This window comes from Acipenser ruthenus, chromosome 9 (assembly GCF_902713425.1).
Source record: "Acipenser ruthenus chromosome 9, fAciRut3.2 maternal haplotype, whole genome shotgun sequence".
NCBI lineage: Eukaryota > Metazoa > Chordata > Actinopteri > Acipenseriformes > Acipenseridae > Acipenser > Acipenser ruthenus.
Genome location: NC_081197.1, coordinates 52,721,229 through 52,748,664, shown reverse-complemented (window position 1 = coordinate 52,748,664; position 27,436 = coordinate 52,721,229). Strand labels below are relative to the sequence as shown.

General features: G+C 38.9%; 1 protein-coding gene across 6 annotated transcripts in view; it reads right to left on the bottom strand.

Annotated features, from left to right (window-relative positions):
- LOC117405918 (neuronal PAS domain-containing protein 2-like) overlaps positions 1-25,859 on the bottom strand; it is a 45,893-nt gene extending 20,034 nt beyond the window's left edge. The window contains exons 1-7 of one of the 6 annotated variants that reach the window (XM_034009441.3): positions 25,783-25,859; positions 13,287-13,340; positions 12,555-12,703; positions 11,317-11,408; positions 10,391-10,480; positions 9,611-9,731; positions 4,884-4,997 (exon numbers count right to left, since the gene is read on the bottom strand). In XM_034009441.3, the coding sequence (XP_033865332.3) occupies positions 4,884-4,997; positions 9,611-9,731; positions 10,391-10,480; positions 11,317-11,408; positions 12,555-12,703; positions 13,287-13,318 (598 nt within the window). In that variant the 5' untranslated portion in view covers positions 13,319-13,340; positions 25,783-25,859. The other 5 variants (XM_034009440.3, XM_034009439.3, XM_059030232.1 and 2 more) reach the window with 5 other exon arrangements.
- Positions 25,860-27,436: the final 1,577 nt, after the last annotated feature.

Here is a 27,436-nt window from a genome sequence, read left to right as displayed (position 1 = left end):
GTATGTAGATAGCAGGAAGTTCCCCTGATGAAGTGATTTATCCTATGCAGTTTGTTATACTGTACAAAGACATTATATTCAGTGGCGAATGCAAAATGACTGTACTAGTAAAAAAAAAAAAAAAACATGACTTTTACATTTCTAGACAGTGTGTTTGGGAGAGATAGAACTGGTGTAACAACAGATGCTGTGGCTTTTCTCCTGACAGTCATTATTTTGGAACCCCAGAAAAACTACTGTACAGTTCTTTTTACCTGAAGATATTATCCTGACTTGAATGTGTTAACGCCTCCAGCCAGAAGCTGCATCTTCAGCTGGATTTTTGGTGAGTGTAAACATACCATTTTTTTTAATCCTTGAAAATCTCCATAAGCAAAAAATAGTTTGAACGGGACTGACTGAATAATAAAATAAGAATTGCTTAGACTTAGAATCTGCTTGCTAAAGTGTACCGGTGAGCACAGTAATTGTACGGCAGTCGACAGCAGGAGCTTCCTCCATTTCCGTAGAGGGTGAGGCTGACCTTGAAAAATTGTGAAAACTGAAGCATGTAAAAAGTTCACAGTAAATATGTACTGAAGCCTCCCTGATTTCCTCTGACTGTTCACTTTACATTTGTGTTGTTTTGTTCGAACGCCAGCTGTAGCCTCATCCCTAGAAATTTGGAAAGTCTCCAATAACACAAAAAGAACATTATGTTCTGTAAAGCTTTAATGTGGATTCAATCTGAGCCAAACCAAACAGTGTCTGAGATGACAGCAGCTCATGCTTTATTCCAATGAGATGTCCCAGATATGGGAACTTTTTCCAGTGGTGGTCTCTTTTAATGCACATCTGTTCTAATGGATTCCCTCTCCTGCCCTGCTGATGCATCCAAACTCATTTTTTATTGGCTGTCTGTCAACAATTTAGCAGTCATCTGCCAGTCTGCGGACAGGGAAATTGAAATTGTTGCACAATGGTTTCAGAGGCAGGGTCGGTGTGGAAGAGCAAGAGACCTGCCTATAAATAGTGTGGGTGTTTCTTTGTGTTTTGGTGCGAGAATGTGGCTGTTCCTTAATGGAATAATTGGTATTTTTATTTAAAAATTCACTGTGATAGTGCCAGACAAATGTTTCAGCTCGTACTGTGATTCAGCACACTGATGAAACACAAATGTTTCAGCTCGTACTGTGATTCAGCACACTGATGAAACAAACGTTTCAGCTCGTACTGTGATTCAGCACACTGATGAAACAAACGTTTCAGCTCGTATTGTGATTCAGCACACTGATGAAACAAACGTTTCAGCTCGTACTGTGATTCAGCACACTGATGAAACAAACGTTTCAGTTCGTACTGTGATTCAGCACACTGATGAAGCACAAACGTTTCAGCTAGTACTGTGATTCAGCACACTGATGAAGCACAAATGTTTCAGCTTGTACTGTGATTCAGCACACTGATGAAACAAACGTTTCAGCTCGTACTGTGATTCAGCACACTGATGAAACAAACGTTTCAGCTCCTACTGTGATTCAGCACACTGATGAAACACAAACGTTTCAGCTCGTACTGTGATTCAGCACACTGATGAAACAAACGTTTCAGCGAATACTGTGATTCAGCACACTGATGAAACAAACGTTTCAGTTCGTACTGTGATTCAGCACACTGATGAAACAAACGTTTCAGCTCGTACTGTGATTCAGCACACTGATGAAACAAACGTTTCAGTTCGTACTGTGATTCAGCACACTGATGAAACAAACGTTTCAGCTCGTACTGTGATTCAGCACACTGATGAAACAAACGTTTCAGCTCGTACTGTGATTCAGCACACTGATGAAACAAACGTTTCAGTTCGTACTGTGATTCAGCACACTGATGAAACAAACGTTTCAGTTCGTACTGTGATTCAGCACACTGATGAAACAAACGTTTCAGCTCGTACTGTGATTCAGCACACTGATGAAACAAACGTTTCAGTTCGTACTGTGATTCAGCACACTGATGAAACAAACGTTTCAGTTCGTACTGTGATTCAGCACACTGATGAAACAAACGTTTCAGTTCGTACTGTGATTCAGCACACTGATGAAACAAACGTTTCAGTTCGTACTGTGATTCAGCACACTGATGAAACAAACGTTTCAGCTCGTACTGTGATTCAGCACACTGATGAAACAAACGTTTCAGCTCGTACTGTGATTCAGCACACTGATGAAACACAAACGTTTCAGTTCGTACTGTGATTCAGCACACTGATGAAACAAACGTTTCAGCTCGTACTGTGATTCAGCACACTGATGAAACAAACGTTTCAGCTCGTACTGTGATTCAGCACACTGATGAAACAAACGTTTCAGCTCGTACTGTGATTCAGCACACTGATGAAACAAATGTTTCAGCTCGTATTGTGATTCAGCACACTGATGAAACAAACGTTTCAGCTCGTACTGTGATTCAGCACACTGATGAAGCACAAACGTTTCAGCTCGTACTGTGATTCAGCACACTGATGAAACAAACGTTTCAGCTCGTACTGTGATTCAGCACACTGATGAAACACAAACGTTTCAGCTTGTACTGTGATTCAGCACACTGATGAAACAAACGTTTCAGCTCGTATTGTGATTCAGCACACTGATGAAACAAACGTTTCAGCTCGTATTGTGATTCAGCACACTGATGAAACAAACGTTTCAGCTCGTACTGTGATTCAGCACACTGATGAAGCACAAACGTTTCAGCTCGTACTGTGATTCAGCACACTGATGAAACAAACGTTTCAGCTCGTACTGTGATTCAGCACACTGATGAAACACAAACGTTTCAGCTCGTACTGTGATTCAGCACACTGATGAAACACAAACGTTTCAGCTCGTACTGTGATTCGGCACACTGATGAAGCCACTAACTGAAAGTACTCTACTTGACTTTGTTTCTCATAAATTGCTAGTTCGTGAAGGAATGTTCTGTTTGTGTGACCTACTTGGACCCCTCCCAGCAGTCTGTGAGAAGCTCTTTTCTCCAGCTATGTCTCATAATTATTTATGGCACAGTCTATAAAATCAGGGAGTGTCCTGTTTTAGAAAGAAACAGATGGTTGGCAATCCTTCATGACGCTTCATAGAACTAGCTATACACTGTACTGTAGTATACACGCATATACAATACATTAATATCTGTTCAATTGCAGCCAAAGTGTGAGCCTCTTTTAATCTTGGCAAATGAAGGCAGTGCATTAGCGTATCTGAAATGTGTCAGTGCTCAGCAATAAATCAACTGAAGGAAGCATAACAATGAATTGAAAGGTGGTAGATTTAAATACCTTGCAATTCAATGTATTGAGATTGATAGATATGATTGTAACCAATTAATCACATCTCTATAAAAATGAATTTGTTTAAAACGATTATGAACAACAATACCAGAGCCTCATGTGTTAATACATTAATACAAATGTAAAATGTAAGCGTACAAATGAACATGATTGTAAGATCCTGCAGCTTTTTATACACTTTAACATCAGCTTGGCTTCTACTTACAAGATTATTTTGTTGACTCAAAATTCTCTAAAAGGAATAGGAATCCCCTAAATAAGATGCTACTGTTACATGCCCCTCTGCTGTAAAGTTAAACTGTAATTAAGTAATTCTATTTAGTATTTTTGCACTACATATGAGATCAAGTAAATGAGGATTGGAACCTGAATTAGATCAAGCTAATTAGAAAGCTAACAGCCAGCCAGCGAGATTTATGACAATCGTTTTGTAGTGCTTATAATGTACCAGTGGTAGTGATTATATCTCAGCATTGCTGATAGCTTGGGTTACATTGTCAAGAGAATATGTATGATGTAGCATGCACCTATCACATGATCACACGCTACAGGAAGTGCACAGCCACAATATGATATGTCAAAAAAAAGGGTTGGAAAAATCAAAAAACTCCAAAATCCACACCGTATGTTCATGAGAATTCTTGTGAATGACTAAACCTTGCTTTCCAGTAATAAAAAGGCTGTACCAAGCACTTCTTTCTTGACAACTGAAAACTGCTGAGAAGTAGACTTGCCGAAAAAAGCTTCTTTGACCAAATCAAAGTAAGCATATACTTGACGTTTAGATAGCGCTTCATCAAATTCAGTGTGGGGTTTTCTCCTTTTATACAACTTTTCAAATGTTGCCATTTGAAGGTAACTACTGAACAGTTTGTCGAAGAGTCAAGAGTCCAGTCAAGAGTCCAGAGCCCTAACCACTACTCCACACTGCTGCCCAATATTAAGCAATAGCATACATTTTTGGGAGATACACTATATTTCTTCCATTTTTGTTTTATCCAAATTAAAGACATTTGAGTAACTATCATTTTGAGACTCATGCAGAAAGCTATTAAACCTCAAATGTGAAGAATTTACAGGGTTGCTTGAAGGACAGGATGTTTTTTTCTTTTTTTTCTAGCCAAAATTAGGCAGGCTACACTTACTGTTTAGTGTCATGTTCTTCAACACAATCTGAAATATTTGTGTAAACCCCAGTTTAAGATAGTTGAACATGCATTTAAAATTAGAAGTCAGGTACCTGTTGGGTTTTAAATTACCCGACGCTATCCTGTTCTCTTTTTATTACCCGGGTATCGATATATTAATTTGAAAATTTAAAGAAAATGTAGAAAATATTACAATCCAGTTGTAGAGACAGGAGTTTGAGTTTCAACTGTTCTATAGACTGTGATAGCTTAAAATACAAGTCCAGTGGCTTATTCAATTGGTTATTTTGTGTAATAGGATGATATGGGTGCCATTGCAAGTTTTAGACATACTTGACTCAAACTCTAGTAACATGTGAAAAAACACTTCAGCAGATGCTGTGGTGAACATCAATCTTAGTAATACTTACCACTGTTGAAGGATCGGAAATGTCCTACAAATTTAATATATTCATATGTTGGAGGTTCCTCTGGGTCTAGATTTCCGAGTAGGAGGTGACAACAGAACGCCAAGTCATTTTCAGCTGCAAAAACACAAAACAATCACATTTTACTTAGAAAACAGGATGGTTAATGGCCAAGCAGGATACAGCAAGAGCTACCTGCTTGTGCACACTTTTATTGTTAATTAAACAAACAAAAGAATTAATAAAAATACAGTCGGTCTTTAGACTTTAAACCTGGGAAGACAGCTTTCCCTCGTACAAATACATTTTACCTAAGCTGTATCAATGCTGGACCAGCTTCTCATTAAACCTGTTACTACAGCATACCGCCACTAACTACTCTTTCTGCAGCCTTTTATCCACATTCTTACATGGTTGAAATGGGAAGCCAGAAACCAATTTACATGCAATGATAGGTATGTATGCCCTTAGTCATGCTAAACTAAAAATGTTAGGTTATTATCATAACCTTGGTTCCAAATGCGTATTTACCTCCTAAAGACCCGAATCCTTAGAATTGTATACCAAAGCTGCTCTGAGCCTGTGACGCAGTCATGGCCATGCCCCTGAGGGCACAAAAGGACTGCGTTCACAGATCTCAGTGTCATTTTTCTTTCAAGCCTGCTGCAATCATGGACGCAGTGACCTTGAAGTTTAATGGTTAAATTTCTATTTCAAGGAACCAGGGTTATAACAATAACCTAACGTTCCCTTTCAAGTATGAAATGTGACCATTACCGAATGGGCGAGTATACCCAAGCTGTCGCAAGGGCAAGATTGCAGAACTCCGGAATGCTACAAGGCTAAGCCGAAGTTTACTCTGTGCATTACCATTCAGAACCCAAGTAACCAGGGTGAAAAAACTGAGAGTTTCACCTCTATTCCTGTGTTGTAAGGGTCGACTGGGAAGCCACCTTTAACACTCTAGTTCCAAAACCAGGGTTTTGAGGGTCCATGACATTCAGTCTGTAGAACCTAGTGGAGGTATGGGGAGTAGCCCACACTGCTGCATTGCAAACGTCCTTTACAGATGCACCCTGGAATAAAGCCCAGAAGTTGCCATGTCCCTGGTGGAATGGGCAGTGAGCTTTTCTAGAAGGGGCAAGTTGGCCAGCTCATAGGCAACTGACCGTGTTTGCTATCCACTTGGACAGTCGCTGCTTAGACAGGGCTTGACCATGGGACTTTGCCCCATAGCAGACAAAAATTGTTTGGACTTCCTCCAACTTTTTGACCTGCCAGCATAGTACACCAGGACCTGAACTGGGCACAGAGTATGGAGCTGTTGCTCTCTGTCAGACTGGAAAGGAGGTGGATGGAAAGCATCAATTTCACAGATTGTTTGACATGGAATGCCCAGATAGTCTTTGGCAAAATGGCAGGATCGGTACAAAGTGTGACCTTTGTCCTGACCTCTGTAAAAATTAAGCAGGCTTTCGCTATAGAGAATGCTTGTATCTCACTCACCTGCTTTGTGGAGGTGATACCAAGCAAGAAAGCTGCTTAAAATGATAACAATTTCAGCTCAGCTGAATACAGGGGCTCAAATGGAGGCTTCATGAGTGCATTAAGCACCATGTTTAGCCTCCAGCGAGGAACAATGTCCTTCATAGGCGGCTGAAGACGCAGAGTCCCTTTTAAAAAATTACCCCAGGCGCAGCTCATCCAGCTGTTGTGGTGAGGGCCTGTGGTTCTCAGAGAAGGACTGCAGCAAATGCAACTGGTAGGTTCCCTAGCTGTGGGCGAACGCCCCGGCTGAACAGGCTTTAGAGGATCACCACGGCACTGCTTGTTAGGGCAGGCAGCGTCCTTGGATAGAAGCGCCAAATTAGGCACCTGGACCGCAATAGAAGCCTCAACTGGCGGAAAATAGGACAGGCCCAGTTTTTCCGCATCATGCACACTATACTGGGTGTACATTGACCAGGAAACAGCAGGAGCTGTTGCTGGATGATCCCAGGAAGACTGGATTTCATATAGAAAATCCAGGTGAACTGGGGTGGATATGGGAGAGGCGGTAGGCTCGTCATCAAAAACTGACTGCCTTGTTTCCCCTGCTGTAGGCCAGGGCACTCTCAAGGTTCAGTGGCCCTCTTGATTAGCGGTATGAGCTCTGCCGACAGGGAGAGCTTAACCGCAGGGGACGTGCCGTCTGACTCCACATCCTCAGACAGAAACGCCAGCTACTGTTCACCAACCTCCTCAGAGGCGGCGATGGACAGTATGTCTTCCTGTGGCTAATCTGTGCTTGCAGCCTCATGGGGGCAGGAGGGGCAGGTGGCGCAGAACGTTCCTACAGTAATTCAGCGAGAGCAGTTCCTTATTGGGAAACAGCTGCTCAGATCGTTTCCATCTGCTCCAAGTCTGCCGATCGCCTGGAATGGCAACTCTTCTTCCTCTTCTGCGGGTGGAGGGGAAGGAGAGGCAGAGCTCGAGGAGGATGAGGAAGACGGTTTCCTGCTTGGGCTACTTTCCCGAGTGCGTCGTTTGCTCTCCCTTGGCGCAGAGCCATGGGGTGAGGACAAAGCCACCTCTTTAAGAGAGGATGATGGGGGAGAGCACTGAGCAGGATTAAGGGACGCAGCACGCTCCGTAAGAGTGTGCTTGGAGAAAGGGACACAAAATTCGCAGCTGTGATTAACCAGTGCCTCCATGACATGCTCTGACCCCAGGCAGGAAGAGCATCTGCCGTGCCTGTCCTCCATAGGCAGACTGGCCTTCCATGTCTTACAGGGATAGAACCCGGGCATGCAATGTACAGTATAGGGTTGTACAGCTGCTGCCTCAATCTGCTTATATATATCGACCAGGTGGGTCAAGCCCTGAGCGGGACCGGTTCAGTACCGGACTGGTGACCTTGGCACCGGTCGGTAGCGGGCTGGAAGCAGGGCAGTACTGAGGCGGTTTGTTACTGGTTTGGAACCTGGTCGGCACCAGGTCGGTTCGGTGGCTTTGGCACTGTTCATAACCGGGTTGATACCGGGACGGTTCGGTGACTTTAGTCCCAGGTCAGTACAGGGACGGTACCGGGATGGCACAGAGATGGCACCGGGTCGGTTCAATACTTGTTTGTGACTTTAGCACCGGTAACATCGGTACCGTTCAGTACTGGTCCATCGGTTTGCAGTGACAATGTCAGTACCAACATGAGACTGATGGAAGCATGCTTGTTTGAATGGACTAACGGCTTTCACAATGGTGATGCTAAAAAGCTGCCACCAGAACAGCAACAACAAGCCAAAGCGAGTATCTCAGTCCTGCACAGTGCTACTGAGCCCAGCAGCTGCTATTGCTGCACGTGCTTAGCACCACATTGCAGACAGGCCTACACGCAGTATCTGTAAAAACAGAAAGAACACAATGGGAAAAGACTTTCCCAACCAAAAACAGTCATTAAACAATTACATAAATAATATAAAACGTTTTGTATAGTGCAAAAAAGCAAAAACGAGATATAAAATAAGCTCCAACTGGAGCAACGCAACCTAAGGGAGAGCACAAAGTCAGCCGACTTATGTTGCTAGATCCCTGGGAAGGAGAGACTCGAGCCGCTGGCTTCAGGATTCGGGTCTTTAGGAGGTAACTACCCATTCGGAAATGGTTACATTTCGTAGTTGAAAGGGTACAAAGTATAATAACCCTGCCACAAACACTTGGAAAGTCTGTAACCAATCATCATGAGCATGAAAGCTCTCCCATACTTTCGTTAGATTTTGCAATATAAATTATATCAAGATTTTATAAGGCTCAGGGATTTAGTTTATTTTAATGATGTTATCAATTGTGGAAATGTATAAACCGGACTTCTGAGTACCTAACTTCATTGTAATTTTATTGTAAGTGGTAATATTAATAGGTGGGTCAATTAATCATCCTAGGGAGAAAAACACCAGGGGGATTACTACACCGTCACAGAGCGGCATAGTTTATACTTTTGAGTTAAAATAGTTTTGTATAGGGTGGAGACATATTTACAATTCCTTGATCTTCAGTATTACAGTATCTAATTTACCTAAATATTTATTAAATTCAGCAATTCCGTCCACTGTCCATAAATGACAGCCCAGCCTCTGTGACTTCTGTGAAAGCACTGCTACAACATGTGTTTCATTTTACCAGAACTATCTGGTGAGCGTATCTGAGCCAACCCTAACCTAAAGCTAGCCAGGCCCAACAGAGCCAGAGGTCTTTAGAAGAGAGCAATCCAATTAGCTTAATCTAGAGCCAGGGGGAGCAGATTAAACAATATCACTGTCGCCAAGGCCATCGTGGCAGAAGCATTTACCCTGGCCACTCTCGAGGGTGGTGAACCAGCCCTGTTACACGTACAGAATCAGTCTCCTTGGACGTGTACTGAGCCAGCCATGTAACACGTACAGAATCAGTCTCCTGGGACGTGTGCTGAACCAGCCCTGTTACACGTACAGAATCGGTCTCCTTGGACGTGTGCTGAGCCAGCCCTGTTACACGTACAGAATCGGTCTCCTTGGACGTGTGCTGAGCCAGCCCTGTTACACGTACAGAATCGGTCTCCTTGGACGTGTACTGAGCCAGCCATGTAACACGTACAGAATCAGTCTCCTGGGACATGTGCTGAATGGGCGACCCTCTGGAGCACAGAAGTCATAGTTTATGTACTGTTCTATATTTTTCAAAACTTCTAACAATCAGAATCATAACCCAAAACTTACAGTTTAGGTAGTTTGCAGAGGCGGGGTGTTTCATTAATAAATGTGAGGATAACAGTTTGTAAACTTCTGAAAGTTCTTGTTCTGGGAGGAAATGTAATAAGTTCTGATCCATAACATCGGACTAGAAAGAAGAAGGAGAAACACAGGTTGTCGCATGTCATACATCCATACATAATTTCATATATGGTAAAAATTTTATTCAGTAACTAAATTCCAACGATGAAATGTAACTTTATGAAAACAAAACACATGGGTCTATTTTAATTAATGACCTAAACAGTAGCAAACTGAATCACACTGCCCTTTAAAGTTAAATGCTTTTGGGGTGAAATGCTAGGGTGAAATGACCAAGGAAGACTTCCTGAAAGGCAAGTACTAGATGTTTAAAAATGAAAATACATGTTTGCTATAACATGTTTTTTTGTTAGCTACAAACACTTTAACTTATTAGTCTTGTTGGTTTTCAATATGTCAGTCAAGATGGGAAACAGCTTGTTGGTTAATAATAGAATAGAAGGTCCTTAAGGAGTCGGGACATTAAACAAGGAAGTTGAGAGCAAGGCTTGCAAACAGTGATTTTCTTTAACATAGTGTAGTGCCAGATATTTTTAAATGAAAATACCAGCATGCTATAACATGAGTTTCATTCGAAAATTGAATATCATTTTAAATCTGGCAGCACAGAGAAACACGTGCACTGGTACCTGGTATTTGAGCATTGAACAAACATCTAATATGAACCAGAATCCATCTTATAAATCTATTAAAAGATGCACTCACCGGTAAATGTCCTAGCAGAGGAGTAATACTGTCAGAAACATAAATAATATTTCCATCTGTAGTTACTGCAATGAGAAAGCCGTCTAATGCCTGAAATACAAATGAGCAAAACTCCTTACAGGAGAACAGCACTACAGGAGGGAAATACAATTCATAAACATATACAAGTACATTTTCAAGCATAGATGCTGCATTTGATTATTTTCAATTAAAAACGTTAAGAAAAATATAACCTCTTTGTTGTCTTGTTAAACCAAAAACCGAACCGACAACCAAGCTTTTAAAAGTGAAACCGAACCGAAACCAAACTGAAATTTGATTTGTGTATAGGTCTACTGCACAATTTTTTTTTTTTTTCTTTGTCCCCAGAGATGTCTGGTTTAGCAGGGGACTACTGATTATGAAAACCTTTTTGACAGAAAAATATCTTTGATTTGGGGGTGAAGGTGGGGGTTGTCCCATTGCCCGAGGCCCACAAAAACCTGGCGCCAGCCCTGATTATAGCCAGTGCCATTTTAACTAATTAAGAAGTTATTGAGCTGAAGAGGGGAACGAAAAGCTAAACTCGCACCACTGGTAGTTTTATTCTCTTTTTGAGCTGGTACAACTCTAAAAGGATACTTGCTATTACTTGTACTTATATATTACTAAAAATCACCAAGGCAGTCATCACTCAAAAACTTGATTTTGATGTCCTGGTTGATATCTTTGCAAAAATGAAACCTAGACAATATCCGCTGCTTCACGAGGTTTATTCATGCAATGCCAGAGGTTTTTTTTTTTTAAAGTTTGTTGCAGAGTTTTGTTAGTTTAAAATAACTGAATGATTACACTTACACAGTAGGAATCAAAACCAGTAACCTCTGCAATAGATTAACATTGTGTGACAGCTAGAACAATCAATTTAGGAGCGTTGGTTTCCTCACCTCTAACATAAGCTGGGTAAACTCCTCATTACTCAGAAACGAAGGCTTCCAGTCTTGGTTAATGTCAATTGTTTCGGTATCTGATGATAGTTCTTAAAAAAAACAAACAAAGAGAGATCATCTATTTTAAGTGTGTGAGTTCATTCACACAACCCCTATTTTTCAAGCATGTCCCAGGGGAGGAAGACAAGCAACACCCCAAAATACTAACACCGTCCAAAAAGCAGTTTCCTGTAATAATATACAGTAGAGAGTCAATTATCCGATCTTTGATCAACCATACTGTCTAATCAACCGAACGCACCTGCAATCACGTGATGAATTATGTGTGGTGTATTACGCACACAGCTTCTGCTGCTAAAACCGTTAAAAAAACACCAGCAGACTGAGGCAAATGAAAGTTACAGAATTATTCAGACCACAAAAACCTTAGCTGAAGCATTGTGTGCTTTAAATTGTTGCAGTCAAGTAAATTAAAACAGTCACCTCGTTCTTAAATTTTCTCCTATTTCGTCAGTATGGGCTGGAGATCCTGTCTGTTATTGAGCAGCTAAGAACTTTTATTTTATTCATTTCAATTGCACATTATTACAATTCCTTAACAGCAAGTATCAAAGTATAGAAACATTTTACTGAATTTTTGAAGTTTAATGATTCCTGAAGTTCTGTAATGTGTCAGTTGTACTGAATTGTATTCTTTGATTTTCAAAGTTTGGTATATGGTACGTTTAATTACAGTATTTCATTACCTGAACTGGAGGTGTTCAAGTTTTCCTGAATTGCATTAATTTACTGATTTGTAAAGCTTCGTAATTTTGTATGCTTAATGTGATAGTATAGGTTACTAGCTATATATCATTAGTAGGTACTTGTGTGTGTTAACTTTATTCTATACATTATTAAAGGTGCAGTAATTGTTATTAATACCTGTTCAATTATCCATACAAATCGATTATGCAAAATAGTATCGGTCGAAGTTAGTTCAGATAATTGACATTACTGTATAATAAATTAAACCATCAATAAATATTTGATATAAATCCATAAATTTGATAAAATAACTGACTACAGATTTTTAGGCCAATCAAGTTGTACGTTTTTTTGGCCATTAGCAAAAAATGTCCTATAACATATAATAATGTTTAATTATGCACAGTTCAAGTGTAAACAGATTGCTAGAACTCTTGGATTTGCTGTACCAAGAAGGTCAGAACTAATGCTGTTACTAATGCTGTTACCGCTGTGTTTCTGTAGAAAGTCAATGGTCCGTTCCAGCACTGTGGTCTTGTCCATTTTACTGGTATTCCCTGGAAGCATTGTGCCAAGCTCTTTGATAAGAACATTGAACTGGTCTCGTCGCTTCTTCTCAGACTTGTTACGGGATGCCCTGAATTAATAGGAAATCAAATCATCAAATCATTGCAATGTTTCCGCTTTACAGTACAGCTATGGCCACAAGTTTTGCATCACCCGATGAATTAACTAATTTTGCATCATAAAGTCGAATGAAACTGCTGAATAATGTTACATTAACATATTGAATTACATAGAGCTTTGTAGTTTTCCATATACTTAATGAAAAACTGACAAAAATCTGACAAAAATCTGACAAAAATCTGACATTTTGAAATCTAACATGAAATACAATACTGTTCTACTATTATGGCTTCCGGTAGACTTTTACAATATAATTTTGTAGTTTCTTTGATTACATTATGTTAAATAAAATATCTAAATTATTTTCATATAGTTTTTATTTTTATTTTTTTACTTTGCCTACATTTTGGAGATGTTATTCAACACTGTTGATGTCTATAGCAGTTGAAATGCTAATATTTAGATTTACTAGCAACAAAGTCAGGAAGGCTGTAAGACACGCAGGTAATAAATGTGTTTTATTGTTATCAAAGTTCAGGTATCAAACAGGTATCTAATTGTGTTGTATTCTTAGTAAGCCTAAATTATCCCACCTCTTTGCCTTGTCCTTCTCATCTTCATCCATCAGATCGTCCACACAACTGATTCTGTGACATAAAAACAAAACACACACATTATATACCTGGAAACTGAAATATGAAGTATGAAAAACTCCCCACACAATTTGGCACAGTTGGCAATCAGCTTATAACTGAATGGCAGGGGTTATCAGGTCACGGTTGAGGTGCATTTGCAAAGTAGTGAGGGGACGTTCCCTTTTTGTTCATCAAAAATCACAAACACCAATTATTTAATAATAATAATAATAATAATAATAATAATAATAATAATAATAATAATAATAATAATAATAATAATAATAATAATAATGTTTGTAGTTAATTTGGCTGAATAAATAGTTTGGTTTGAAGGTGGCAGGTTTTTTCCAAGTCCTTTGACAATTACATCATTAGACTTGGATTTCATACACTTCATCTAACTGTTTACTGTTTTACTGTTCAAAAGATTTTAAAAAAATGCTTCTAATTATATTTTCATTGTTGAATCCTATGACCTTCACCTAAATGTCAGTGATCAAATGCAAAAAAGAAAATTACACATAATGAACTTGAAATATACTGAGAAATATTTGTACAATACAACACATACAAATGGTCTTAACTGCTGCATGGGGGCACACTGCATTGAAAACAATATAATATTGACAGTTGAAATATTCCCATAAAGCTACAGTAGCTAAAGCAGGTTGCTCAGTCATTGAATTTCCTTGATCATCTAAATCAAATTACTTCTTAACTGTGAAAGAAAGCACACAAACTCTCATTTGCATAATACTAAAGACTTCCAAAGAGATAAAGTTAAATTTAAATACCTTGAACAAAGCAGGCCTAATCCTAGTCTAAGTAGTGGATCTATAGCAAAGTCTGTCTGTACTCATGGTCTAATCCTAAATACCTCAAGCAAAACAAAGTACGGACCCGTCTTTGGCTCTCACAAGTGTATTACGCAGTAGTGAGCTAGATATGGTATCAGGTGTATGTTTTCAAAACTCATAGTCTGCTGAGCGCTGTGGACGTCAATACCGCAAAATGGCCCTGGTTTTATTAGAAAACTTTAGGTGAAAAAACAACACTAATAAATATTTGTTGTCCTGGAGATATATCTCACCTCAATGCTTTTTAAGCCTATAAAATATTGGAATTCCTGTATAGTGATGAAAACTGGTACGACATATTTGGCCTGGGGACTTCAAAAGTGACGAAAAAAAATAACCATACCTGAAGATAATGGTAGTTTTTGAACAAGGATTTTAACACTACAGGAAAAGTACTTGCAGTCAGTACTTGTTACATTCTTTAAATAAAAGAAAGTGGAATATCCTGCACATTCCTTCAATATTTTATTGTACTATTCACCTTTCTTTCAAATATTTTAACACACTTCTTTTTTCTTTGATCAAAATAAGCAATTTTTTTAAAGGGGGGTGGGGGGGGTGGGGTGGGCGAGGTTCGACCAACATACAAAATGCAAAATGCTTTAGGCAATGGTATACTGTCTTACAACGGCAGCACACACAGTCATCGGGAACATTTTTTAACACAAATCTGACACTTTCTAGTAACTGTAAGTGCACTGAAGTCATTAATCATTATGTCACCCCTGTGGGTGCCAGCAGCATCTTGACATTAATCATACCCCACTGTCCCATTCCCAAACCAACCATGTCCAGAAGTGCTCCTGCTACTGTTATATATATAAATAAAAAATGAAAGGCAGTTTAATCCCATCAGATTCTATAGTGGGGCCCACCTTCAACCCCAAAAAGCTTTTCATAATCATACAGTAGCCCCTCGCTAAACCGGACATGTTTGTCCAACATAAGGAGAAGATTTCCTGGAAGCATCGTGCCAAGCTCTTTGATGAGAACACTGAACTGGTCTTGTTGCTTCTTCTCAGACTTGTTACAGGATGCCCTGAATTAATAGGAAATCAAATAACTTTACAAAAATCATTACAACGTTTCCGCTTATACAGTACAGCTATGGCCACAAGTTTTGCATCACCCTATAGAATTAACTAATTTTGCTTCATAAAGTCGAATGAAACTGCTGAATAATGCTACCTTAACATATTGAATTACATAGCGCTTTGTAGTTTTCCATATACTTAACGAAAAACTGACAAATTTTAAATGTGACATTTTGAAATCTGACATCATGAAATCTAATGTGAAATGTTCATATATTTCTTGTTTTATAAATTATGTCTCAATGCTAAAATTCTAGGTGATGCAAAACTTTTGCCCATAGCTGTATTGTAATTGTAGTCGGTGACAACAAAACTATATCTCTAAGCAGAGAATCTGCTTCAATGATTTATGATCAGGAACTTCAGGATTTTATTACACATCCCTGTCAGACATACTTTGATTTGGATCACTCTACTCTACCTGGTACAGGACTAGACAAAACGACAATAAACGGGGCTCCCGAGTGGCGCATCCAGTAAAGGCGCTTCACGTGGAGTGCAGGATGCACCCTATAGCCTGGAGACCGCAGGTTCAAATCCAGGCTATGTCACTGCCGACCATGACCAGGGGTTCCTAGGGGGCGGCAGACAATTGGCTGAGCGCCGCCCTGGTAGGGAGGGCTTAGGTCGGCAGGGGAATCCACAGCTCACCGCGCATCAGCGACCCCTGTGGCCGATAGGGCACCTGTGGTTCTGCAGTGGAGCCATCAGACCTGTGTTGTCCTCCGGCACTATAGGTCTGGTGGCCTCGCTGTGGATCCGCAGTGCGAAAAATGACGGATTGGCAGGAGCACGTTTCAGAGGACGCGTGTTCTAGCCGCCGTTTCCCGAGTCGCCAGGGGGGTTGCAGCGGTGAACCGGGATACAAATAACAATTGGGCATTACAAATTGGGGAAAAAACCGGGGTAAAAAACCATTGGTGAAGACTTAAAAAAAAAAAAAACATTGACAATAAACCACATGTACTTATAATCTACCAGGAATGCATATCCCCCAGGAGATATAGTGGAGGCAGGCATCTGTCTGTCAGTATGTACACCTCCAATTGTGATGAAACTTGCGAAGGACCTTCTTCAGCACAAGTTACATACAATAGTCTGTTTTGTTTGTATTTTACAGTTTTTCATTTAAATATATTAAAGTTATATACAACTGTATGTACTTTCATAGTTTTGCATATACAGTATCTAGAAAAATGCGTATCCAGTTCTGATGAAACTTACTAAGGACATTTGTGAGCACAAGTACATGACTGTGTACAGCTATGGCCAAAAGTTTTGTACCACCTCGAATTTTAGAATTGAGCCCTAATAAAAAAAATTAAAAAATAAAGAACTATACGAACATAATTTTTATATTTTATTTAACATCATGTAATCAAAGAAACGACAAAATGATGTTGCAAAAGTCTACCGGAAGCCATAATAGTAGTACAGTATTTCATGTTAGATTTCGAAATGTCACATTTTTCAGTGTCAGTTTTTCGTTAAGTATATGGAAAACGACAAAGTGGAATGTAATTCACTATGTTAACATAACATTATTCAGCAGGTTTCATTCAGCTTTATGAAGCAAAATGAGTTCATTCTATAGGGTGATGCAAAACTTTTGGCCATAGCTGTATACTAATTGAAGTGCGTGAAACCTCACAAGATTGCTTGTGACACTCTCAAGGAATGTAAAGTACAGTTCTTGTACGGTATTTAGAGCTGTACTGAATGCACACTTCTTTTTATTCGACTGCACACTGTTAGTTTAAAATAACTGAATGATTACACTTACACAGTAGGAATCAAATCCAGTAACCTCTGCAATAGATTAACATTGTGTGACAGCTAGAACAATCAATTTAGGAGCGCTGGTTTCCTAACATAAGCTGCGTAAACTCATTACTCAGAAACGAAGGCTTCCGGTCTCGGTTAATGTCAATTGTTTCAGTATGTGATGATATAACTTCAGAAATAAACAAAGAGAGATCATCTATTTTAAGCGTGTGAGTTCATTCAAACAAGCAACACCCCAAAATACTAACACTGTCCAAAAAACAGTTTCCTGTAATAATATATAATAAATTAAACCGTCAATAATTGTTTGATATAAACCAACCAGTACATGGAAAACTACAAAGCAGTAAGTAATTCAATAGGTTAATGTAACATTATTCAGCAGGTTTTGACTTTATGAAGCAAAAGGAGTTCATTCTATAGGGTGATGCAAAACATTTGGCCATAGCTGTATGTGGAGACTGTTTAGTCTGTCTGTCTGATTGTCTTTCTGTATCTGATTCCAGAGTTTAGCATTTTGAACCAGAGATTAAAGCCCACACCTTAATTTTAAATCCCTAACATTGTTTCCCATAGTAAGGAGTTCTTCCAATTTACACAACACCTAACAGCATACTGAAGACTACCATCTGTACAGCGCAGTGCCAGAAAGCTTGGATCCACCCATCCCCCCCTCCAGCCATGCTAAACAGGATTAACTTGCCTGCTGCTGGCAGATAGAAAAGTAGGTCAGTTCACAACATTTTTCCATGGTGGTGATGCGATTGTAATGCTCTTTCACGAGAGCGCTAATATGTAACCTGGTTTGATAAAGCAGGTAATGATCCCTTGGTGGGGAGGGGGGGCAGCATAGTATTTATTGTACATCTCTCTTTACAAACAAACATTATACAGTATATGTTTTTTTATTATTAAAAATAGCAGCTATAGAGACAACGCACTTGATAGGTGCCATGGGAGCTTCACCTCACAGCTCTGCTAGTGCATCTTAATACGAAAAGAAAAACTGCCAATCGTGCTGTGATGTGCCAAAATGTTATTTGTGGTAAGTGGTACAACGTCCAGTGGGGATTAGGTTGAGACCACCAAACTCCTGTGGTGACCCCATCATTTCTATTTAACACTACAGTGTTGTTCAGTACAGTAGCTGTTGACTAAACAACATTATGGCAAAGTTGCAGTAGTGACATTAAATACATTAGGATAGATACACTGAGCATATACTTAGGGCTTCTGTTTTTCGGTTTTTATTCATTTCATTCTGTGCTTATTTTTTTTAGCTATTTTCGAGTTTTATGTAAATCGTTTGTTGGGTGCTTTCGCTTTTTCTATTCTGTATGAAATTACTGTTTTCGGTTACTTTCCAAAATTTGTCTGGGTTTTTATTTTCTTCTGTCACAATATCAACTTGACAGTACTTGTACATTTCAATTGCACCTTCTTTCCTTTGCTATTTTCCACAATGAAATCCTTATGGTCACGGGCATCTGCGTGTTACAATCCTCCAATAGAAATGTAGGAAGACTGCCACTCACTATATATTTTTTTTTGTAGGCTTCTGTATTTTTTATTTTATTTTTTTTCACTGGGAAAGGGGTCAAATAAATGACTTGAGTAACCATTTCCAGTGTTTTTCTGGTGTTTATTGGCTATGCATTGATTTCATTTTTTGGTATCGGTGGTGTTTTATCGGTTTTAATAGGACTTTAAAAACATTCTCAGTATGAAATTAAATCAAATTTTAAGATTATGTTTCCTTTATACAGGTTTAGAAGAGAATGTATATAAGCAGAGCAAAACATTTTGGAAGCAACAGTAGACCACAGGGAAGAGGGTGGTATGGTTGATACCTAGCATCATAGGGAATGCAGTCATACACATGAACAGGTAGTAACAAATGAATGATATGATTTTGCATATTCAACAAGTAGCTCTGGAATCTTCCATTAGGAGATATTAAGTAACTCTAATGTTTCAAGGAAGGCTGCTGAATAATGCATATTACTGACTGAATTGCTATGTGGTTTCAGAAAAAAATACTCAAAGCTGATTTTCTGAAGGGCACACTGGAGTCAGTGCAACACTGATATGATTCCCAGCCTTTCAGAAAATCAGGGACAATTATTAAAATTGACAAATTAGTATATAAACAGAAAACAAAAGATAATTATACAGAACACACATATGCATGGTTCTAAGTGGGTAACAAAAATAATCAATGACTGAGAGAAGACACAGAGGGACGATAGTCCTGAGTTATGTCTTTACTCACAAATTGTTCATTTGAAAGTTACCCACAAATAACCATTGTGTTTTGTATTTACATGATGTATAATTACAGTAACTGATGTATAGAGGGAAGAAGATCTGATAAGCATTTTGGTGACTTGGAGTTTAAATGAAACCTCTCATCTTCTAGACAAACAGCTGCAAGCTTTTGTAGATCTGGATGAGTCATCTGCAACCAGTTTAGATTCCTCAGCTGATTTTAGCTGTGAAAATGTTTCATAGCAGCCTTCAGACAGCGTGGAATAAATGAGACACATCACGCCGCAGTAACTACATGCTTGTATGCAATTCTCACCTATTTTTTTAAACAATATGCTGTTTTAATTAAAGTATAGTGAATATAGTCTATTCTCAATTACTCAGGAACTTGTGGTGGCTTTTAAGTAATCCATTTTTAAAAAGAACCAAAACTCTTTTGTTCTTAAAAAACTTTTCGGTGGTAAATGTGCTCTGTAATTCTGCAGTTTGCCTTTACAGTAGAGTTTTGGTATTTCTTTATTAGTATTATGTTTAAGGAGAACACATTAGGATACATTTCCCCTTAATTAGGTATGATATAGAGCCTCTCGTAATCAGCATGGCCAGACACTACATCACTATTTCTGTAGAAAACAGGATCCCATGATTTTTATTGTAATGCATGTTGATGTAATTAAATGAGCATCCAGCTCAGAATAAAGGACGTTAATTTTAGTGCGTGCATTAAAGTGATTATTTATCAGTGCGCATGGAAACCAGGCTTTAACCACTGATAGGAGGGCTATTTAAACCTCTTTTTCTGGCCTGAAAACTCACGATGTGCAGTTCAATTCTTTTCACTGGCTTGATTTGTTTGATTCATTCAGTTTAGTGAATCAATTCAACAGATTTGTTTGTTTGATTCACTGATTCACTAATGTGAAATAAATACATCTTGCAGAATTACTTGGTTATGAAAATTTGTTTGAATGGAAAAATCTGGCAGCAAGGGTCATTTACGTTAAGACTGTTCACTTGGTGGGCCACACCGTAAAAAAATAATATATATGTACATTGTAACGTACCTGAAAATGTCTGTCTATATAAATTGTACTTAGGCCATATACTCAAATATACTACTTTACACAAAACACATTACCCCCACTGCACGATTCCTAGTCATCAATAAGTAGGAGGCACAGTTTCCATCAATTAATCAACATATTACTTAATGTATTTTATAGTACAGAAATAGGCAGATATAACTAGAAGCAGCTTTCCTAGAACACTGACAAAAAAACTCAATATCACAAATGTAATATAATGGAGGAAATAGAAGAGTATTTTACTTTCAATGGAAATCTCAAACAGTAAAAAGATACTGACAGCTGTGAAAATGTGAAATAGTAAACAGTACCACTATGAAATGTACCTTTTTCTGTCCGGACACGTGGCACTTCTTTTCTGGCACACTTGATAACAATGCTCATTACGTGTTCTAATTCTGTAACTTTTCCACATAATGCCTGTTGATGCAGAATCCAGTGTAAGAAAACTGGTACTTCTGCATTTCTTTCTTTAATGTTTTCCAGCACTCTGCTAGCCAGCCCACTCTTTTGTCCAGTCATATATGGTGCACCCTCTGTTGTAATCCCAGTTAGTTTCTTCCAAAGTAATTCTGCACTTTCCATGGCTTCTTGAAGTTAATAAAAAAAAGTCATTTTCTGTGGTTGTGTTGTTCATGGCATCCTCAGCACTTTCATTTTTCTTCTCATTTTCAGAAAAAACCTTTAGTTGAGACTCCATAGCTTCTTTAATTTCAAATAAACTCAAAATATGTTGTTTTGTGCAGCGTGTCATAGTGACGTTGTATGGTATAATCTTTCATAACTGCAACCACTGCACTGCAAATCAGACATTTTGCCTTGCCGTCAAAATTATTCAGTGAACAAATAATCAATCATCTGGCTAATGATTTTGGAATCTTCTGTGTTCCGTCTGCACCTTTCGCTTCTGTGACATCTCCAACTACTTTTTGGCTACTGATTTTAAATTTTACACAAAGTAAAATAAAGTTTAAACAAGCCTTCACATTGCTAAACTAATCTAAATCATGTGTGCTGTGAGCGTGAGGAAATGGATCCTGTGAGCTGTGATTGGCTTAATGGGAATGTCACTCATATATTGCAGACTGCACATGTTGAATAAGTATGTTATATTAAAGAGGCGGGTTGTTTTAAAGAAGAATTCCAAAACGATACAGTGCATCAATGCGATTTTAGAAACTAATGGGCAGGCTGTATGCATTAAAGGAGGACGGAAAAATGCTTTTTTTTTTTTTGCTTTTTTTTTTACATCAGACAAGGAATGAATATTAAAATTAAAAGGTAGTGCAGTTTCACTTTACGTTGCCTCTGCCTGTCCCCTGCTGAGTGCTGTGTCTGTTCACTCATTTTCGGTCAATGTAAGCCACCCACCTTCACAATAACCTACTGACCAGAAGATACGCCTACACTACTGGGGCTCTTGATATCACGGTGGTCACGGGAAAGTCTCTGACATGATTTTATATATATATATATATATATATATATATATATATATATATATATATATATATATATATATATAAAATCACACACATATACATACACACACATACATGGTGATTAGAAAGTAAGTTTACCACATCAATGCACCATATCTCACAAACGGTAGGGCACAGGAAGTTGAAATTGCATACAGTTGTTACGGGAACCATGGGGACGCAAAAGCGACAGTTATTATTTTTTGTCCCAAGGGGGCGCCACTATGACCTACCTCTGATGATCACAAGTGTTCAATATGTGCTCCTCCATAATCCAGAATGAATTGCATTTGTGTGCCAACGGACATTACGGCAGCATTACGCATGTCAGCAGGTATGCTGGCCACCTCCCGGACAATGGCATCCTTGAGGTCCGGAACTGTGCGAGGGTTCTGGTACCCCCATAACCAGAGATGCGCTGGTGTAAGGTCCTGTGAACGAGGTGGCTATTCACAAGGAAAGTGATGTGAAATGATTCTGTCCTGAAAGTGCTCCTGCAAGACGCATTTCACCTGGTTACCAGTATGCGGAGGGGCACCATCCTTCATGACGACTGTAGCATTTATCACATTTCGTTGCTTCAGCATAGGAATGACATGGGTTGTCAGCATGGGTGGTATCATGCAGCAGTGACTGGGCACTTTAGAGGTCCCCTGCTGATGGCTCTTTAAATAAGAACGGTCCAATAACAAAGTTAGCCGTAAAGCCACACCACACTGTCACTTTAACATCATGTGGGGGTCTTGCAAATGTTGCATGTGGATTAATCTCCGACCAGATAACGGCATTTATCTTGCCACAAGAGTTTATTCTTTATATTATTATTATTGTTATTGATGTTTTATTTTTTGAACTGCTTGTTTTGCCACGTGTAACAAAAAAAGTTTATGTTAATACCCCATGCATTAGTTGTAGTGATTGTGAGAGTAAAATGATTAGAAATGGAACCAGCATAACTGTTTTGAGAGCTAGTTTTTCCCCTAGTTTAAGTCTGTATTTCAAATAGGTTTATTTGTAGCTTTTATTGTTGTCGTGGACTACTTGGCTGTCACTGTAGTTGCTGTTCTGTCTTGATGGCAGCTTGCTGTGTTTATTCATTTTAGAAAGGCAAAACTCAGGAAAGAACAGAAATGCAGCACTGTGATTGGCTGAAACACTTTACGCAATGGTGATGCAGAGTCGTTATCAGCACGAGATGGGATGTCGGTGTGGTTCAGTTGTGCGTACCATGTGAAAGATTTCTGGGGGCACACCTGTGTACAACAGCAAACGTTAACAATTCATAAAATAAATCATGGGTTGCAATCCCATCTGGTGTGTGATACAGTATAATAAGAAGGTGAAAACTGGAAGGTTTAGCAATTATTGATGTCACTGGCTATCGTTAAATACATTTCCCAAGCAAGCATACCTGTCAACATTGAGTTTTCAAAATAAGGGAGCTTTTGTAAACTGAAATCTTAGTGGCCTGAATTAAAGTGAATACCTACATAAGACAAAGGCATAGAACTATTCCAGCCATGTGATGCTTCACAACCCAATGCTCTCTTGGCCCCTGTGGTTCTTATTGTACTGTAGGTGTAGGCGACTGACTTGGCAGCAGCCAATACAGTAAACAGGTCCAGTTGGCGTTGTTACTTTAATCACACAGCACACCTAGAGGCTGAGTTTGGTACTGCACATTGACCTTGTCATCAAAGGAGGAGCTATGGCACCTACTTTATTTGGATCTATATATATATATATATATGTATATGTGTGTGTGTGTGTGTGTGTGTGTGTGTGTGTGTGTGTGTGTGTATATATTTTATATATATATAGATATATATAATTTTTTTTACCAGACTGGTGCAGCCATCCTCGCTGGTCAACAACTGAATGCATGCCTGCCACAGGGCTCCCCTGAATCCTAAACTCTGCTAGGTGCAGATGGGGATTGCAGTAACCAGACAGTACATGGCTTTTGCAGAAATTAAAGGTTTGCTGAGATAAACAGGGTTTAACAGAAGAGTTTTGAGCAAAATATGGGCGGAAATCTGCCCTGGGAGTTGTCCGTGATATGTGTCCAAAGAACGGGCGAGTCCCAGCAAATAAGGGAGAGTTGACAGGTCTAAGCAAGGCGGTAAATGTCTGAAATAAACATAACGCTTTACTTCAGACATTTACCGGTAAATCTCAAGAATAACCAGTGCCTGTCTTTGTGGCGTTTTGTGTCATAACCAAAGTGTGATTTTCTGTTGAAAAAACAAAGGTCCTAAATGACTTAATTTTCATTTAAAAGAATGTTATTTTTCATCAAACTACTACTTACTTGGAGTACAATATCCTTCACCACCATTGTGAATTGTTTTATATGCACATGATTTCCCAAAATCTTGGTTCTAGCACAAGTAGACAGGGCAGGCCTTAGTCTGTGTGAGGCCCTAGGTGGGGGCAGTAGGTGGGGGCCCTAGGCGGTGACCCCCACCCCAAAATTTCAATTAAAAAAAAACCCACCCCCACACGTTATGTCAATAAAACGGTAGGCTACTTTTCACCTTCAGTAATCAAGTGGGCAAGTCATACTGTGCTGGATGACTGAGCCCTATAGTTAATCTATAGGCAACGCACTCTTCAAAGCGGCCGGGATTCAGTGTCGCTATTTATTAATTGCAAATACCAAAATAAAATATTGACTTCACCACTGAAACCGATAGTTGTGGTTATAATGTACATTAGTACTAGTATTGACCATATTGTGCATACAAAACTACACACTGACAAAAACAACCACTAAACACATTGCACTTTTTAATCTACGATTCCAACTATTTCATGAAATTTGTATTTGTTAAAAAAAAAAAAAAAGCAGCATTTGAATTATGTTGACGATTTTATCAATACAGAGTGGATGAATACCTACCACTTCATGGTTAAGTTGCATTCCAGATCAATAAATCTAAAACTTTGGTTACAGTCAGTACAGAAAAGAAGAAAAAAACGTGGCAGCAACAAGTTACCACAACACAATTCACCAATATGATTTAATGCGAGAGTGTTGTTTAGGTTTCAGTTATTAATACATGTTTTGGACCTTTACCCACCTATACAAGCAGTAGGTTCCGTCTATGAACATAGAAACAGTAATGTGTTACCTGTTGCGGTCGAGACGTACAAAGGTAACTCCAGTCTGTGCTGCCGTCTGCCGAAGCGATCTGAGTTTTGTTTTTGACACAGGTTTTAGCTGATGCGGCGCAGTTGATTCTGATACAAATTCTTATTGACGCGTAACCCAGCAATCTCCTTTCTACTGTATCTCATCGTGTTAGAAAACACCACATCTCAAAACCATACGTACATGCCCACTTATAACAAAAAAAAGCATTTTTTTGTGGGGTGGGAGCGGGGGTGGGGGGGCACGTTTTCTTGGAAAAAAAAAAGAAAAAAGCTGATGCGGTTTGTCAGACAGGCTTCTAATACTTGCTTTGTTGTGTTATATTAATAACACGTTTCCTACTCCCCGGTGCTGCGTTTTAAATCAATAATAAACTCATAAGCCGTGTAATGTGGGAAAAAGAAAACAGCAAATCTTGCATAAAACGTGAAACCTCAGCAAGAGCCTTGCATTCAAAATGGGTTAAGGAACGCCATAACTCTCGGTTTAATTTGTGAAAAAGCAAGTGAAGAGTTATTTAACAAAACAAGAGACAACAGCAGTACTCCAGCGAATGCGCATGAACTGTTCCACTGACCTGCATTTACATCCCACACATGCGAGGTCTCGTTTATTCTGTGGGAGGAGACAGGCAGCTTTCCAAGAAATGAAACACAAGCTGCGCCAACTAAGGGAGGTGAGATGCGGATTTAGTATAACCACAGCAACGTCGTCCAGTATCACTTACCATAACACATTATATTAAACTGGGTACTCAAATATAACATTTTAAACATAGGGAGAACTCAGCATGCTAAATATTCTTCGGAGAAGCTGCCAGGCGCCTCACGTCCCCACACTCGCCTCCCTTCCATGTTGGTTCGTCCTGCAATGACAGCCTCTAAACTGTATCCGAGATACGAAACAAGAGGGTTTTTTAGGGAACTAGGTCAGCCGCACCATTTACTACTCCAAATTGTTATCAACACGATGGAAATCTGGCCAATAGAAAAGACGGTAAGTTTGCTCCATTTCAAGGAAGTGTTTCCCATTTCCTGTGGTGTTTGTACTCATGTCTAGGTGGTATGCACTAATCACACAAGCAATTACTGTGACTACCATAAAATGTAGGTCAGTTATTGCTGTTGTGTGTTGCACATCAATTCAGAGAATTACTAAATATATTGTAATTATTAAATACAAGTCAAGAAATTGTTGTCTACACTTTAAGTAATAGCATTGCTGTATTTTGATGCTTTAAAAAAAAAAAAAAGCTGGGTATCCAGGTATATCTTTTTTATTTGAAATAGATATACAAAGAACCACATTCTCAACAAAAGGTTCCATATTAAGTCAAAGGTTCTAAATAAAACAATTAGAACCTAAAACCATCACGAGAGGATTCATTTTGGATAATTCATATATGTAGGTCATATTGCCTTATTGAAACAATACAGAGAGATAAGTAAATTACTTTTAAGACTACAAATTCAGAGACACTCTGAAATTGTCTTAAGGTAATTGAATCTGGATCTAAACATTCATTGTAATGATTAGATGAAAACTGCAAAATGTTTTTGATCAAGGTAACTCATTCATGAATCAGACTAAGCCTTAACACCTCAACGGAAGACCTTTTGGTAAACCAGATAAAAATCCAGACTTTCGTGAGCTGACAAAATAACAAACAGCCACGCCTGCGTGAAGGTTTTACTTTGGCAAGGAACATTTCTGTTTATTCTGTTTAGCCATACGTGTGTTGATTGAGACACAGCATGAGCCAGATTGCAACAGAGATGAAGAAACATTTGCACTAATCAACATTTGGGTGGATGGTTCAATCCAGAGAATCTTGGATGGAAGCATCTGTAACAAGCTGCTTCCAGGGCATTGTGTACTTGTGTCTGTCACCCAGATCAACCCTGCTTTATCAAAAGCAGTGTGAAATCAAGTACCCAACCTGCGGTATGACTTCAGGTGGGATGCCAAGACATTGAAGAATGGTCAAAAATCACTAAAGAATCATGCCATAAGCTCATTGACAAATATCCTAATCATTTACAAGAGGTTATTATTGCTAGAAGTGCCTCAGCTAGCTATTAATTTCATTTCCTTGTCAGGGTATGAATACTTTTTAATTAGCATTTTTGGAGTTTTGCAACTTTTTTTCCTCATCTACAAAAGCAAAACTTTTGCTACAAAAGATTTTAGTATGTTTAACTGTGTCTGTTATTTCGGGACTGCAACATTATTGAGCTGTGCAATACACATCGTTGTGTATTGCCAGCCCTCCTTTTCTTTACTGTTGTCATCAGACTTTGGATTATAAATAAACCACCATTTCACCAGTACTTTGTTGTTTGTCATTGTCTTGAGCACTGCAAACCACTTTGCCACAGGGA